We start from the raw sequence: 16273 nt of genomic DNA, 5'->3' as shown, positions 1-16273 counted from the left end.
GTTATTCTTTAATTGGCTGGAAGGAGTTCTACTTAGTATTTGGCAAACAGAAGGGAAAGTAGAGAAAGAAGTGGTCAGATGGATTTCTAAAAGAAAAAACAACGTCGACACCAATGTCACTGGGATGAAGTATTGTATCCACTTGAAACCAAAACAAACTGTATTCAGTTTTATTTTACAGAGAGAGATTTTTAACTGTACAACCAAAAAATAAAAGTGCAAATAGACATCTGTTGCTTCTGTCTGTGTGGCCTTAGTCACTACTACAGAAAGACCTACTACAGCTCAAGGCATACGTGCCCTAAAAATCTTTCACCATCTTCAATTCTCTCAAGGGATTATAATGTTTTTGAAGGCACTAATAATTCTGCTAGAGGTAAATTAACCTGCTCACAGAAGTCCCAGGATTCCTGGAGGAGGAGGAAGCTATGACAGCTTCATCACTTTAGGCCCTTTCTTTCTTTCACACCCACATTAGGAAGACTAATAAAATGGGGGAAACCAATATATGACTAAAAACAGCCCTTCACTGATTTCAAGCATGATACTAATTTCGGAATCTTCCCAAATAATTTCATGTCCGCTTACAACCATTAACTGAAAATTAATTGTGCTGGGTGGTTATCCTAAAAAGAAAAAGAAAAGAAAGAACATGACAGAAGTTGTTTAAATTGTATTTTCCCCCATCCCAAGACTGTTTCCCCCCACCCACCCTCAAGCCCCTTGTGTGTCAAGTTATTTTAAAGTTCAAAATAAAACAGCAATGCTATAAAAACAACGCCTACAGCATGTACACTGCATGTTGGAATGGATTCCTCAACTTGGCCTCATCGCTTATGCATTGGATAAAACAAACACTGACAGCTTTTTTGCATTTGTAAAGGCCCCCATAGCAGCTGTGGTGATCCCACCATAGAGCAATGAATTAAGCCTGAAATCCAGCTGGGTTTGAACAGAAGCCTTCTTTTTTCTCCACAATACAGCAAGACTATCATTGTTAACCTAGGCATTATTGCAAAATATTCCACATGACATTCAGAGTGAGAACTACACCCTACAAAATTAGCTCTTGTAAGCATTTTTAATATATTTAAAAACAAATTTGATAGCGCGGCCTGGGCTGATTACAAGTTTCACGTTGCAAGGATATGAAAGACAAAGCTGGCCATCTCAGCAGAATGATCAACTGAAAAGAGAGGTATAGATAGACAGATCCCAGTTTACCAAACACAAGAAACATGAAAAAGCAGGCTGGAAAAACCTCTTGATAAAGGTCACTTCCATATGAAACAGATTTCCAAGATATTCCCACCCCCCATTGCCACTGTCATCCCCAAAAGCCAAGCAGCAGCATTCAGCAAGAAAGATTACCATTTAGTGTGCTATATAAGTAGGAAATTTCCATTCTTGGCATACATGGAAAGGGTTAACAGGGGTATCCCAGCATTTTTAAGGCTTCTGCAGCCGAATCTTCCATCTTATTCTCCATTATACCTGAAATATCACTACTCGCCAAAACTCTCCCTTGTGCAGAGATGGAGGGATGGACGTAGGTTGCCATGAATGAATAAACAAAACGTTTTGCTTCTCATGGAGAGGGGCTGCAACAAGCAATTGAAGGAAGAACTGCATGGCTTGCACCAATGCGTGTAAGAAACCCTTTCCTTCCAGATACATATGGGTTAAGCACCTCGGCCTTCCTCTGGCCCCAAAAGACTGCTCTCTCAACTCAAAACACATCCAGCCCCATAACCGCTTTCCGAGAAAGCAGCTGTCAGGTTTTGGTTAACACACATGTGCATGTAATGCATAGCTGGGCCCTTAGCCTGCTGCAGCCTGTTCACACTAAGGTTTCCGCCCCTGGAGTCTCTGCTAGGAGTCGCAGCAGCTCCTTCAACAGTTTTAACATGGAATGATAATCAGGAACTGGCTAACCCATGTGGGGCTGAGTAAATGTCACAATTAACAAACAGCACCTTAAAAATCAGCCAAAATAAGCAGCCGCTTGATTAAACAGAGAAGTGTCCTGAGCCAGGTACATTAAATCTAAATGTACTTGGTCCTGAGAAATCACACGGCAATGGCTTAATGGAACCCTCTGTGCTTATAAAGGCAGGCTTAGAGCAAGTTCAGACAATTGCACTGCAGATCTCAAGGCTTTTTTCTGTGGGTTGGCATCTTTTGACATTAGCCAGTCAATGAGTCCACCTGCAGTTTCCTCCTCCCTGTGGAAGAGACTGGAACCTGGATCAGACATCAACTGCTGGTAACCAGAAGGCAAAAACTGAAAAAACCACCTTTCACCTATATTATATCCCTAGCGTAATGTACACTCTGTGGACTGTAACTTGCTTGAGGAGCCAATTTAAAAAAATTAAATGGCTAGCACTAGTCTCCTCTTGGTAAGGAAATGTCTTAAAAGCACCTCACCTTGGCTCACAATTAGGGGTTTCTGCCTGAAAGTGCAAAAAGAGGCAATCTCCATGTCAATTCACAGCATGGTGACCAATTCTAGCCATTTCATGCCTTCAGGTTATCTAGCAACTGCTGCAATTTTTATGTTTCTAAGAAGTAAACTTCAATTGTTTGTGTGTGGGGCCTCGGACTCCGCATGAACTTCCTGCAACTCAGAAAAATACAGTACCATCCTAGGCATGTTTACTTAGAAGCAAGGGTCACTATGCTCAAAGAGGCCTACTCCCTGGTAAGTGTATTTAAGACTAAACTGCCATTTAACTAAGACATTATTGGCATTATGTTAGTCTTATGTGCATGTTTTGGAGAAGGGAGGAGAGAACAGAAAGCTTTAGCATCATTAGGGTATCTAGCAGGTAATAAGGCAAGAGCAACCCTGCTGGGTTAGATCCATCAACCTGTTTTCTATAACATCCAGATGTACTACATGCAGGGTTTGAATTCTGCTGAATCTCCTAGGAACTATGGACTCAGGGGACCTTCCATTATTAACAGGATCTGAGGCACACATGAAACATAAATGCAGTGGTATTATGAATAAAGATTTTAATATTTAAGCTATTAGATCTGCTAATCTTCCAGAGCTTTTTTTCAGATACAACTTTTCTTTATCTTTTTTTCTTTCTTGGCTGGGGGTGGGGAGGGGAAAAGCAAGGCAAAGAGCCACAAAATAGGGAGGCTTGTGGCAGATGGAAGGAAGTTCAAACCCACATCTGAGATATCTTTGTAATTTAGCTTTAACTTTAAAAGACACTGGGTAAACCAGGGATTGTGGTCAGGATATTCCTTGTCTGGACATACTCTTTAAAGGGAAATTCAAAGAGAAATATATCTTATGAAGAGAGGAAATACAGTTAATTCCCGATATAAGAATACAAAACGTCTCAAAACATTCAATTACTGAATGCTTTTGCCTCTACAACAAACAAGCCAGGAGAGACTTTTTTTTTTGCCTCTGAAGAATGTGGGTTGAACAATCAGTGTTGCCATTTCTGGTAAAATGATTGTTTTGTTCCGTTTATGCCCCATCATTGCAAAGCAGTAGGCTGGCTTTAGGTGTTCTTAGGCTTGCCAGTAGTAAATGTGAAAAGAATCTAGGGGTCTCAGTAGGCCCCTAGCATAACATGAGTCAACAGTGTGATGCAGCAGCAGCAGCAAAAAAATAATAATTTAATGCTAGTCTAGGCTGAACCAATAGAAGTATATTGTCCAGATCGATGTAAGTAGTAATACCTCTCTGCCTTGGTCAGACCACACCTGGAGTACCGTGTCCAGTTCTGGTCACCGCAATTTAAGAAGAATCCCTGACCACTAGGTTCCAAAACCCACAGGAGACCAGTGGGGGATTTAGAGCTGAAATTGCATTGGAACACAAGCCATGCAAACAGCAGACTGCCACATTTATAGCACTATAAATGAAACTGACCCAAGCAGGGGGAGGAAAACTATAGGATTAAAAATAAATAAATGGAAATATAGGCAATTATATAGGCAGTGCTTTTTTCTGGGGGGATGCAGGGGGACGCATACCCCTAAACATGTTGTGAATCCAGTGGTGGCTTCATTTCCTTTCCCAGTGATTTTCTTGAGTCAAAATGACAGTACCCCTAAATATCTTTTTAGGGGGGAAAAGCACTCCGTTACTCAAAAGCAATCCATTACTCAGACTGTGGACAGATTTGCACAGTCTGAGTAATGGATTGTGTGCTGAATGTGTTAACAGCAACCAGCAAAAAGCTGTGTGTTCGAGTTTGTCAATAGGCCAGAGATCCTGCCTTATTCTTTAGGAGTTCTGAGGTAGCACAAAATGATGCAGTAATCACACTTTCTGCTTTGTGGTCCACTGGTTCCCTTTCTGCCTATCATAGGGGGGAAAACTGTTGTCTTGCATTCTACGGAAAGTGCAGGATGAGAATAGGCAACTGGCCTGGCAAAAAAGACAAAGGGGTGGGGGGGTAGGCTCTCCACCATACTGTCAGCTCTGCTTGATCTGCAACAGCATTTTGCACACATTCAAGTTGTCACTTGATGCTGTAGTCGCTATGACCTCATTCAAGTCAGTTCAGAAGCACCATGAGTCCTGTGTTTATGCACTCACCCTGCCACTCCCTGCCTGTATGGATTAACAATGTCCTTGTTTCTTGTTCAACTCTTGATTTGCAACAGTTACTTCTGAACTGGCAAACTATGGTTTGTAGGGGGGGAATTCAGAACTATAAATCAGAGTTCCACCAATATGCAATATCAAACTCTGATTTCCAGTCCTTCCTTCCCTTATAAAATCAACAAGTGAAGAACTTTTACTGTAACAAGTTTATAAAAATTAAACTGAGAAAACTCAAACAGATAATTAAACTTAATATGAAGCGTTCAACAGTAACCACCAGACATTCCTGGAAAAATAATTTTATATTCAATTACTATAAAATATGTGAATTACCATGTCTGGGAAATGTAGCAAAAATAACAGTGGCTTCATCCATTCTTGGAGGAGGCGCAAGTTTTGCCAATTTCCCCTTCTCCTACACTAGCTTCCATATTCTTCCCAGAGGGCCCTCCAACTGTTCAGAGCAGATTTCTGGAAATTCCAATGGATCAAGAGGGGAATAAGTTAAAATCACCTCCCACCCACTTCCATTCACAGGAGGGTTCATGGGTAAGTCAATCATAGGATCTCTGGCTCCAACGCAATGATTTAAAAGAGACCATGTAACCCAGGCATGGCCAAACTTGGCCCTCCAGCTGTTTTGGGACTACAACTCCCATCATCCCTAGCTAACAGGACCAGTAGTCAGGGATGACAGGAATTGTAGTCCCAAAACAACTGGAGGGCCAAGTTTGGCCATGCCTGATATAACCAATATGATCTATATAGCTGAAATTGTAATCCAGGCAGTGCCCTCCAGATCAATAGGAGTATAGCATCTAGATCAAGGGAAGTAATAGTGCCACTGTATTCTGCTCACCTGGAGTACTGTGTCCAGTTCTGGGCACCACAGTTCAAGAAGGACACTGAGAAACTGGAACGTGTCCAGAGGAGGGCAACCAAAATGGTCAAAGGCCTGGAAACGATGCCTTATGAGGAACGGCTAAGGGAGCTGGGCATGTTTAGCCTGGAGAAGAGGAGGTTAAGGGGTGATATGATAGCCATGTTCAAATATATAAAAGGATGTCACATAGAGGAGGGAGAAAGGTTGTTTTCTGCTGCTCCAGAGAAGCGGACACGGAGCAATGGATCCAAACTACAAGAAAGAAGATTCCACCTAAACATTAGGAAGAACTTCCTGACAGTAAGAGCTGTTCGACAGTGGAATTTGCTGCCAAGGAGTGTGGTGGAGTCTCCTTTGGAGGTCTTTAAGCAGAGGCTTGACAACCATATGTCAGGAGTGCTCTGATGGTGTTTCCTGCTTGGCAGGGGGTTGGACTCGATGGCCCTTGTGGTCTCTTCCAACTCTATGATTCTATGATTCTATGATTCAGATGCTGTTTGACTATAATTCCCATCAGCCCCAGCTGATGTAGTTGGAGTTGGAGTCCAACAGCATTTGGAGGATACTACAGTGGCTAGCCCTGGTATACTGGATGACAAACACCAAGTCATAGGCAGGTAGCCATGTTAACTCACTGCTTGACATGAGTCCTGACACTTTAAAGAGTAACAATTTTGGTGCAGCTACAGGTAAGTGAGTTCTAGTCCAAGAAAGCTTATGCCACAATAAAAATGGTGTCACAGAAACTGATTAAGTCACATTGCATCCCTGCCTTTCTGATGTACCTTTCCTTTGTAAACATTGTCAATGTAGACCACAATATTGCACCCCACACATGTGGGAGCAAGCCCCACTGAACTCAACAGGACTTGCTTCTCAGCAGATATGTGTAGGACTGAATTGTGAGACAGTAAGCAACACAGAGCAACATCAAACTTACTCGCTAGATGCATTTTTACAGATGGATTGCAAAGTCCTAATGAGATACTATTTATTCATAAAATATGAGCTGCATTTCCCAAGTGCTAAAGTGTGCTATATACAAGTGTAACTTAAATAGCAAAAAAGTCTATTAAAGCAATACCATTATAGCTTAAGTGTTGAGGCGCATAAGGTGTCTCTGGCCTAGTTTTTCAGCAATTCCCCCTCAGTGCCTTCAGCAGAGTCCCCCTACCCTCAAGGAGAAACATTTGGAGAGGGAGCTCAAGGGGCTGTGGGGCAGGATGGAGCAGCAAAGTCACTTTCTGGCCCTGTCTCTCTTATCTATCTCTAACTCGCATTTATTTTTAAGCCAATCATTAAGTAGTCATTCTAGATCTTTCCTCACTTCATTTGATTGTGTAACACAGGCCACAAAGAAGCAAGCTGCAATTCAGAAAGATATACTTGCAAGATATAGATTAAAAACAGGCTAACCACCAAATATTAGATAAGATTGCTCTAAATCACACCTAAATCACATTTTGGGCAACAAATTACTGTCTCAACGCCTCTCAGAAACAATGAAACTTTCACCATCGCAGCTTATGTAGAATGAATACCATTGATCCCCAGACAACTACAGCTTCAGCTTCACAAACACAAGTATTATCTTCCTTCTGAGGTAAAAAGTAATATACATTTTCATAATTATTCAATGCCACTCCAAAAAGCACTTGAACATTCTGGGCCTAACTGCTGAACAACCTTAAAACTACAGAGAGGATTGTCTTAATTTGAGTAGGAATTTTTTGAACTGAAACTTGGCTTGGAGTTCTGTATTTCTGACACAGAAATATGAGCAGTCCTAAAAAAATTTTCCTCAGCTGCAGTTCAACAAAGTTAATTGTCTTGGCACATACATTGGACTGAAAAGTTATGCTTGCTGCTTTGCACATCTGAAAGCCTCAACTTCCAATGCCAAATTCAATACATGATGTAGCTCAACACCAATACATATAGAAGTCCAAATTCTGACCATCAAAAGTACCTTAAAAATAGATACAGGTTAGGTTGTCTAAAGCAAAATTCAGCTCCTCCTCAAAAATACAGCCTGGGAAATTTCATTACAGTTTTAAGAAGATGCCAGCAGATGGGTCAATTAAAATTAGGAGCAGTTCCCAGAATTAAACAGCACCCGATTTGATGCCTGCTCAAGATAATAGAGGTGGAGTTGGCTACAAAACTCCTTCCCTTCTCAGGCAGTTTTTGTACCACCAGGTGCATATGACAAATATTGTTAATGTCAGAACTCTTGTTGATTTTAAAAGAACAGTTTGCCTGATTTAAAGACAGATACCTAACAGCAAAATATTTTGCCTTAAACTGTAATACTAAGCACACTTTCCTGGGAGTAAAGCTTATTGAACTCAGTGCAATTTACTTCTATGTAAACATGTATAGGAATGTGCTGCACATCTTGCAAGGCAGAAAAACAAACTTCTGCATGGTGTAGGACGGCCTGTAAAGCTAATGGAAATTCTATGCCATACAGGTAGCACTGTAATATATATATTAAGTCTGTATAACAAAGGAAAGAATTGTCTGGTTTTTGCAGTTCAAAATGTACTGCAGATTCTTATCTGCAAATCTGCTAGGGAAAAGCCTGTTTACATTTGAAGAAATCAGTAGACCAGCAAAAGTTATGGGCTACAATTCAATGCTGAGTTAGGCATGCATAAAGTGTGCCTTTGTGTTGGACTGTGACCAATGGAAGCAGCAAGGAGGCCCCAAAAACACTAAAAAAATGACCCATTTATAGTACTTTTGACTTGCTGCCACTGACTGAGATTTTGAAATGGCTAGCTAAAGGAATAGCTTGATTCCTAAATGGCAACATTTCCAGTTGCGGGGTGTGTGAGGGGGGTAATTTCTAACAAAAGGAATGATCCCTCAGTTTTCTGCAGCTGTGGCATTCAAAACATTCTCGCTTCAAGGAACCCTTTTCCATACAAACATGTCTGTTAAGGAATTCCTGTATGTTATAGAAGTTTCTGGAAAGTGTTTGGGGGAGTTGCCTGTGACAGGATGCTTTCAAAGCCTGCTGGGCCTCACCACTGCCTTGAAAGAATCAACAGTGCGACCTAGAATGCATCCAACACTCTCCTGGGCCTAGTGCACAAGCAAAGGGAAGATGAGCAGTAGCAGGCAAGCTCTCAGAGGTTTGTTGAATAATAATAATAATTTTTAATCTATAACCCACCCATCTGGCTGGGTTTCTCCAGCCACTCTGAGTGGCTTACAACATATAAAAAAATACAACCAAACATTAGAAAAACAAAATATCCTATACAAGCAACAAACAGACCAAGAAATAAACAGAAATCAACAACAACAACAACAACAATAAACAGTTTACATTTATACTCAAATTAAAATACGGTAACCACCAACTCCAACTAAACATTTAACCAACAGCAACTCGACAAAAACTAAAGAGAGGGACCAAAATGAGAACCATGTAAAACATTTTAAAACATTTTAGCCAGTGACCGCAAACCAAGAGCTGTTCCAGCAATGTCCCAGTGGCCTCCCAAGAGCCTCTTTTAGCTGTTCAGAGTGAGTCTGGGCCCCGCTCAGAGTCTACCAGTTCATATTTGCTTATTGAGGAACCCTGAACCCCCAATAAGCCTCTGAAACATAGCTGAAAACCACTTAGTATGGTCACTTCCCAATCTGGAGAATTCTCCACTACTTTGAGGATTCCCAGGGCTGTGAGACATCACACAGATATGGATACGGCACCCTGTCCCACATTTGCACCAGAAATGATTTTGTAAAAGTCAAAAGTGAAGCAGTGAGCATCTTTGGAATGACTACTGTACATAAATAAATGGGAAGATCTATGTTGGATATGCAGATCTCTTTTAGGCTTTTGTTATTTCCATTACACAGGGGAGTGAAATGAAGCTGAGAAAGTGTGATTATCAAATGCCACAGCTGAAAGAGGATTTGAACTCAGGCTAAATCCACCACTCCAGCCACTACACCAAGTTGGAGAAGGCTGTCTTTGATGTTCAAGCCCAAGGCAATGATGGTATACTAAAGAAAATACTCCTGGCAATCTTAGGAATTGCAATAGGATATAATAAGTAGTTACAAGTTATGTATGGCTCAAGCTATTTAGGGATTTGCTAAGCACATCAATTTGTACCAGGAATGCTACTAGAATACAGTACAAGCCCTGGAGCATGGGTATATTCTCAGAAGTCCAGCCCCTTCAAATGGTGAAACCCTAGGCTTAGCTTCCAAACAATAAAAAAGACAGCTTAGTCCTCATAAACGGATAAAAATCACATTCAGTAGCCAAAGATTGAACAATTCTCCTTCCTTAGTGGATGCCACCACAATAAGGAAAATAGCCTTGATCTCACTTAGCAAGAATAGCTCAAGTGCCAACCAGAGATGAATTCCACTCTTCAGCAACAGAAATGATACGGATGATGGTTCTAGGCTAAATTCAAAGCACATTCCAGTACGTTTTTTTTTAGTGCTTTAACATTCTACAAGACATGCTACTACCATGGGAAACATCTTCTGCTCCCATGCCATTAAATTAACGAGATTTATAAAATATCTTAAGAATTCCACTGAACCTGAACAGTGTCATAAACCCCTGCTGCTCAGGATTTTACCATTACTGTACACAGATGGATCCTCCACAACAACCTCTGCAGAGGCAAGAAGATATCATACAATACAAGAACATGTTTCGTCTAGCGGACCATGACGTGACAGATTGGCCTTGGGTTCAAATTCTGCCGCAGACATAATTTTAAAATGAGTACCTGCATCCCATTTGTAAATTACATAGCCCTGCAACAACTCCTGCAGGAATTCTAATGGCTACATCCATCGAGTTACAGCACTAGCATTACATATTTGCTGGCACAGTGGCTCATAGGATCAGCCAACTGTGTGCATTTTAATTTATTATTTATTTTTAAAACATCTGTAAGCTTGTCTTTCATCCAAGGAGCTCACAGCTCTCCTCCAAATCCACAACTTTGTGAAGTAGGTTTGACTGATAAATTGCAACCTAAAGTTGCATAGTGAGCTTCATGGCTGAACTGTCATTTGAACACAGGCCTCCCAGGGCAGAGTCCAGTGCCTTCTTCACTACAATGTGCTGACTTCCCAGAGCAGGTGGGAGAAGATGCTTTCTTCAGCCGTAGGTACAATGGTGAGTTTAAAACAGTTGGTTAATCATCTTCAAGAACAATACAGGAATTGGCATCTATGAAAGTCAGGTTTAGAACTTCAATATTGTTGAAGAACTACAAAGTTCTCTGTATGCAAGTGATTGGATATTGGTTCCCTCAAGTTTAAGCCAAAATTAGACTACTTCATGTGGGAAAATACTTAGGAAATAGAGCACAGCAGACCACCATAATGAACTAATTAATATAGCTAATTAATTCAAGAGAAATTTGACAGAAAAAATAACAAAAGTGAAATACACCCATGTATTGTGTTTATGGGTTATTACAAATCTATTAATGCACTACAATTTGAAACATACTGCTTATTGCCATTGTAAAACCAGCAAATCATGCGAGAAGCATCTTTGTTGATGCATGTATTCACATTTAAAATACATGCTAAGGGTGGGGGGATCACTATACAGCATTTTTCAAAACGCTCTTGATGAATGGTGACAATCTCTATACAGTGCAAAGCTATACTGTACTTTCTAATTTCTGCATCAGCAGGAAACATTTTCATTTGACAAAACAGCTCTGGTGAGTTCCAGCACTATCTAGCCTTACAGAATTTGAGTCACTGATACATTAAACTTCCACTTCAAATCTATACGTACTGTGTAAAATGTCATAAGCCAGCCAGCAACAGAGGCAATATAGACACTAGGTGGACCATTGTTCAAGCTGAAATACATTAATTCTATACTGGAATTCCTCACCAGTGATTTCTCCCACTGAAAGATAAACTAAATGACTAGACACAATCCACACACAGGTTACACAGGAATATTATGATGTTCGAGACAGTGATGCAAGTGAGTTACATGTGTTTTTAGAATTCTTGAACTGAGGAGTGGATGTGGGCAAAACATTCTAGCAGTTTTTCATAACGCTTTTCAAGCAAACTGTCTGGCATACAGTACTCCATGAATTTCTCCCTTTCAGTGGCCTAGCAACGAAGGACTCAATGTTAAGTGTTTGGGACAAGGCGGCCACAGGAAAAGGCTGACTAAGATGGGAGGTTGAAAGCCAGCCAGGTGAACTGGCATTTCAATCAGTCTGTTCTCATCCTGAAGCAAAGTTCTTAACCTGAAGCACTATTTCTGGGTTAGCGGAGTCTGTAACCTGAAGCGTATGTAACCTGAAGTACCACTGTACTGCCACTACATGCTATTTATGCAATAGCTGAAGGTGCAAGCACCTTACTTTTGAGTGGGCTTTCCTCAAAGCATCCGTGCAAACGGAAATGGGGCCAGCCATCCTCTCTTCACCAGAAAGTCTGCAGGTAGGAAGCAGAATAACCTGCCCAGTTCAGACAGCCTGGCAGGCAGGTGAGGCGGAGGGACACGTCAGAGGTATGTGAATACTTGCTACACCTGCTCACCTCGCCAGGGAGGCCTAAGCCAGCGGTGCCACCATGGGCTCCGCAGCCGCCCTTCGCTGCTGCCGCCCCCGCCGGCAAAGCGGCGCGTCCCCTCAGCAGCCCGCTTTCCCTCATCCGTCCGCCCGCATCGGGTCTCGCGCATGACGTCAGACCGGTGGGCGGGGCATTCGGGGCGCTGAGGAGACGGCAGATTTTTTTCGGCGAGCCCAGGCCCTTCCTTTTGTGACGTCACGAGCACAACAAGAACCTGGCCCCGGCTGGGCTGAGCTGAGTGGCCGGAAACCCGGGGGCTCGCGCTGACATCCCGCTTAACCTGTTGCTGCCGCCAGAGAGAGGGCGGATGCAACCAGGAGCAGCACGCGCCGCCGAGGGCCGGAGCAGCAGCAACAGCAGCAGCCATGCCTGCTGTCTGCGGCCGCGATTCACTGCCATGGCCAAAAGAGCCTCGCGGGTCTCGCTTTCCCCACCAGCCTGCCCTCTTCTCTCTCTCTCCCTCCCCGCCACCCCGCTCCCGTAACATGACAAGCCTGAAACTTGTGTGAACACACGAAACGCTGTCTGGCTTTTCCAGTATAGCGTGTCTTTCCAAACAGGTCCTGGAGAGAGAGAGGAGTGGCACCACTTCTCTTTTCTTTTTCCCCAGCAAGCTGCATGAACGCGATAGAGTTGCATTGTTCAGTCGTGCAGACGTAAGAGTATCTAAAAACAGATTTTGGCTTGGAAAAAGGAAAACACGCCGCGAATTCCCCACCCCTTTTCCTGCTTTGTTTCGCTGCACTGGAAACGTGCGCAAGTCACAAGTCGCGTGTTCATCAGGGGGCTTCCTACAGAAACAATCCCTTTTGGACAAAAATACTTTTGCTTCAGATTCTCAGTTCCTCTGCAATGCGGATGTATTTCTAATTCGCAAGTTCGTTGGCGAATTTTCTTAAAAGTTACCCATTGTTATCTGGAGTCACGTTTCTCAAAAAAATACATTTCCAGACGTCAAAAATAGGAGGAAAAACTCTGTCGAAGTCTACTGTGACTTTATGAAGTATTTATTAAAATCAATGGGGAAGTCAGAAGAACACCCCCACCACCAGGACACAGGCGCCCCATAACAAATGTTCTGCTTACAAACGATAAACACACTATACCGTAAGCAACTTATATTCAAGAAAGGTATTCTAACCAGAGTAAAAGCTGCATTTGTTTTTGTTTTTAAACCACCACTAGGACTGCCTGCACATCTGACTAATCCACTCTGTTGCTGCAAACTTAAAATAACTCCCCCATCCCAATCAAACCATGGCTAGAGCCAAGAAAAAAGGCACGGTCTCAGCAATTTCTACACATCTCTACAATTGGAAAAGGTTATCCCGTGACTGACTACACGATTCGAAGGCACACACCATTAGCTAGATCGTTGGCTCTTCAAATTTCAAAGCATCTTTCTGAACGGTAAACCAATTTCTCCGTGAGCCCACACAAAATTAACAAAACTCCAAGCCATTTCCCCGAATATTAAAGTCAGGCCTTGCAAATACATTCCTTGTAACATGATCCCCAACTGGCTTGGTTCTATTGCAAGCTAGATAAGCCAACGATCACATACACGAGATTTGATGGGGGAGTAGAAGAAGCAAGCACGCCATAACCAGATATTAGATTTCAAGTTAACAGTCTCGCCGAACAACCACAGTGCCTTCTCAAACCCCTAAATATATGTTATAATAATGTGATCATTTGCATGCAAAGTGAAATATTAGTAAATCCGCTTGAGAAAGCAGTTTAGTTGCATTATCGCAGCAGCCCCCCAAGCACCGTGTCTTTCATCTTCTAAAACTAGATTATGATTGTGTCATTTGAGGTCAATACATTTATTCACTTGAGGTATCGCTACACGAATCTCGTTTTTAAACCCGCTTTACAGTTAAAAGAGGCTTTTGAGAATTCCCCCCCCCCCATTCCCAGTGGACGAAAAGCCAACATTTCTAGATATTCTTTAAAGCCACCGCTAGCTGTAAACTTGACATTCATGAACATTTCCAAAAAAATCAAAGAGATAAATGATCCGGTATAACCACTTACGTATTTCTTTTGAATTATATTCCTCTTGGGTCTTTCTTTGCTCATTCTGATATCCAGATTCTGATTGCAAATGGGGGAAATTGCTTCATGAATTAAAAGCCGCAACCAATTTGGAGGAAAAAAATTTCCTTTTTTTGTTTCTTGTTTGTAGTGGTTTCTTGTAATCCGATTTTCTTCGCACACAATACAATCCTCCTTGCAATAAATCCAATATGTTGGGTGGTGGGGTCAAAAAAGAAGAAAAAATACAAATGTAGAGCAAACCACCCAAAAAAGAAAAATCACTTTAGAGATTCATAATGGAAATTTTACACCCTACAGACACACAAAACCGCCCTTGATGTCCTCTTTTTCTTTTTCCCAGGCCACCAAAGCGATCCGTAGGCCCGTAGTGTCCGAGGCGTAGTTTACATCTTGAAGAGCGGAGAAAAGATTTGAAAGGGGAAGGTATTTTTTTTAATGTTGGAAGTCACGTTTCTACTGCTGCAGCACAGACAACTCCAGCAGCACTGAAGGCTGCACTCACACACACGCACGCACACACACCCCGTAGGAGTCTGCTTCTTCAGTTTCCCCCTCCGCCCCACCAATGAGAGCAGCTAGCTCTCCAGCAGCAACTTTAAATGGCCCGATTTTTAAAAAATATTATATTATGTATATAGACAGACAGGCAGGCAGGCAGACCGGAGTAAGGGGCAGCGGGAGGGGAGGAGGGGGCGGCAGAGAGAGAGAGAGAGAGAGAGAGAGAGAAGGGTTAGGGCTTCGCCTCAATTCTTAACGTGGTCCCAGCCGCAAAGAGATCACTCCGGCTGCATCCCCGCAGCTGCAAGCCCAGCCGTGCCTTGCCGCTGGGCAGCCGTGCCCCGGTCGTCCTTCCACCCTCACCCGCCCGGGGGCCGCTCTCCAGCCGGAGGCGCCGAGCGCAGCTGACGCCGCCGGGGCGAGGAATCCCGGTGCAGAATTTGAGGACAATCCCTGCGCCCGCGACACGCTCCGCCGCCAGCTCTTCTCCTTTCTGTGTCTGCAAAGCTCTTTAATTGTCCTCCCTTGCCCTCCCTCCCCCTTCGCCTGGCTAGCAAACGCGACCTCCTCGTCCGGCTACATCTCCCGCTCTCCGTGCGCAAAGGGCCCGGGTCGCGGTCCTGGGGGGGGGGGCTCTGCCTCGCGTGCCCGGGAGGGGAGGAAGCGAGGAGGAGGAGGAGGAGGAGAGGGAGAAGGAGAAAGAGGAGGAGAAGCAGGAGGAGGAGGAGAAGCAGCAGCAGCAGCAGCTCCGCGCACGGGTGCGTTCGAATCGCCCTTGGTCTCCGGAAAAGTTGTAGTCCCCTCACCACAAAATGGCTTCAATAATTGCAGGGAGAAACTACAAGTCCCAGGCTGGGCGGCGCGCGCAGCTGCGGCAGGGATGGCCTGATTGGGCGCCGGGAGAGGGATTGTCCTCGAGGCACCTTTCTTTCACCTCTCGCCCCGCCCCCTTTCGGTGCCAAGCCTGGGCGCAAGCGGAGGCGGCTCTTGCGCGCGTGCGGCGCCGTGACGAGTCCGGTCTGCGCTGGCAGCGAGGTCGTGGCTTCGGCGAGGAGGCGTCAGGCAAGGGGGAGACGGGGCTGCCTGATTAATATACATAATATATATGCAAATACATATGCATGTGTGTGTGTGTGTGTGTGTATATATATATATATATATATGCATATGTATGTGTTTGTGTGTATATATCTCTCTCTCGTTTTATATTTCGTATTGCGTCCATGCGGTTTAAGTAAAGGGGATGCTGGAGACAGAAGAGGGTGAGGGAGTTGTGGGCTGTTCGATTGGACGGCTATGGAAAAAAGAGGAGCCCAGGCCAGCGCGGGCGCGGATGAGGAGATCAAGGGCAGGAAATGCAACCTAAGAATCATCCATAGCATATGGAGGAACTGAGGAAAAAAGTGAAAAAGTTCATAATGGGGTGGGGGACGTTGGTAAGGAGTTGCCATGGGAAACTGACAGGTATCCATATGTGCAGCCTGAGCCCCCACCCCTCATCTCTCCAGTTGCAACGAAGCATGCATAGGGTCACACCGTGGCCCATGCAGAGAATGGGTCTTATTTGACTGGAGGAGGAGAGAGAAAATCGTCTAAGAAGGATGCGCTTTTCCTAGAAGGGGAAAACCCAAAAGGGCCACATTCTAGAG

The 16273-nt window shown here is 43.6% G+C and overlaps 1 protein-coding gene across 1 annotated transcript in view; it reads right to left on the bottom strand.

Moving 5' to 3' along the window:
- JARID2 (jumonji and AT-rich interaction domain containing 2) overlaps positions 1-14327 on the bottom strand; it is a 184675-nt gene extending 170348 nt beyond the window's left edge. Inside the window, exon 1 of the mRNA XM_053396823.1 lies at positions 14103-14327. Coding sequence (XP_053252798.1) covers positions 14103-14147 — 45 coding nt within the window. The 5' untranslated portion in view covers positions 14148-14327. The remainder of the gene's footprint in view (positions 1-14102) is intronic.
- Positions 14328-16273: the final 1946 nt, after the last annotated feature.

This window comes from Podarcis raffonei, chromosome 7, assembly GCF_027172205.1.
Source record: "Podarcis raffonei isolate rPodRaf1 chromosome 7, rPodRaf1.pri, whole genome shotgun sequence".
Lineage (NCBI taxonomy): Eukaryota > Metazoa > Chordata > Lepidosauria > Squamata > Lacertidae > Podarcis > Podarcis raffonei.
This window is presented reverse-complemented; position numbering and strand designations above follow the sequence as displayed.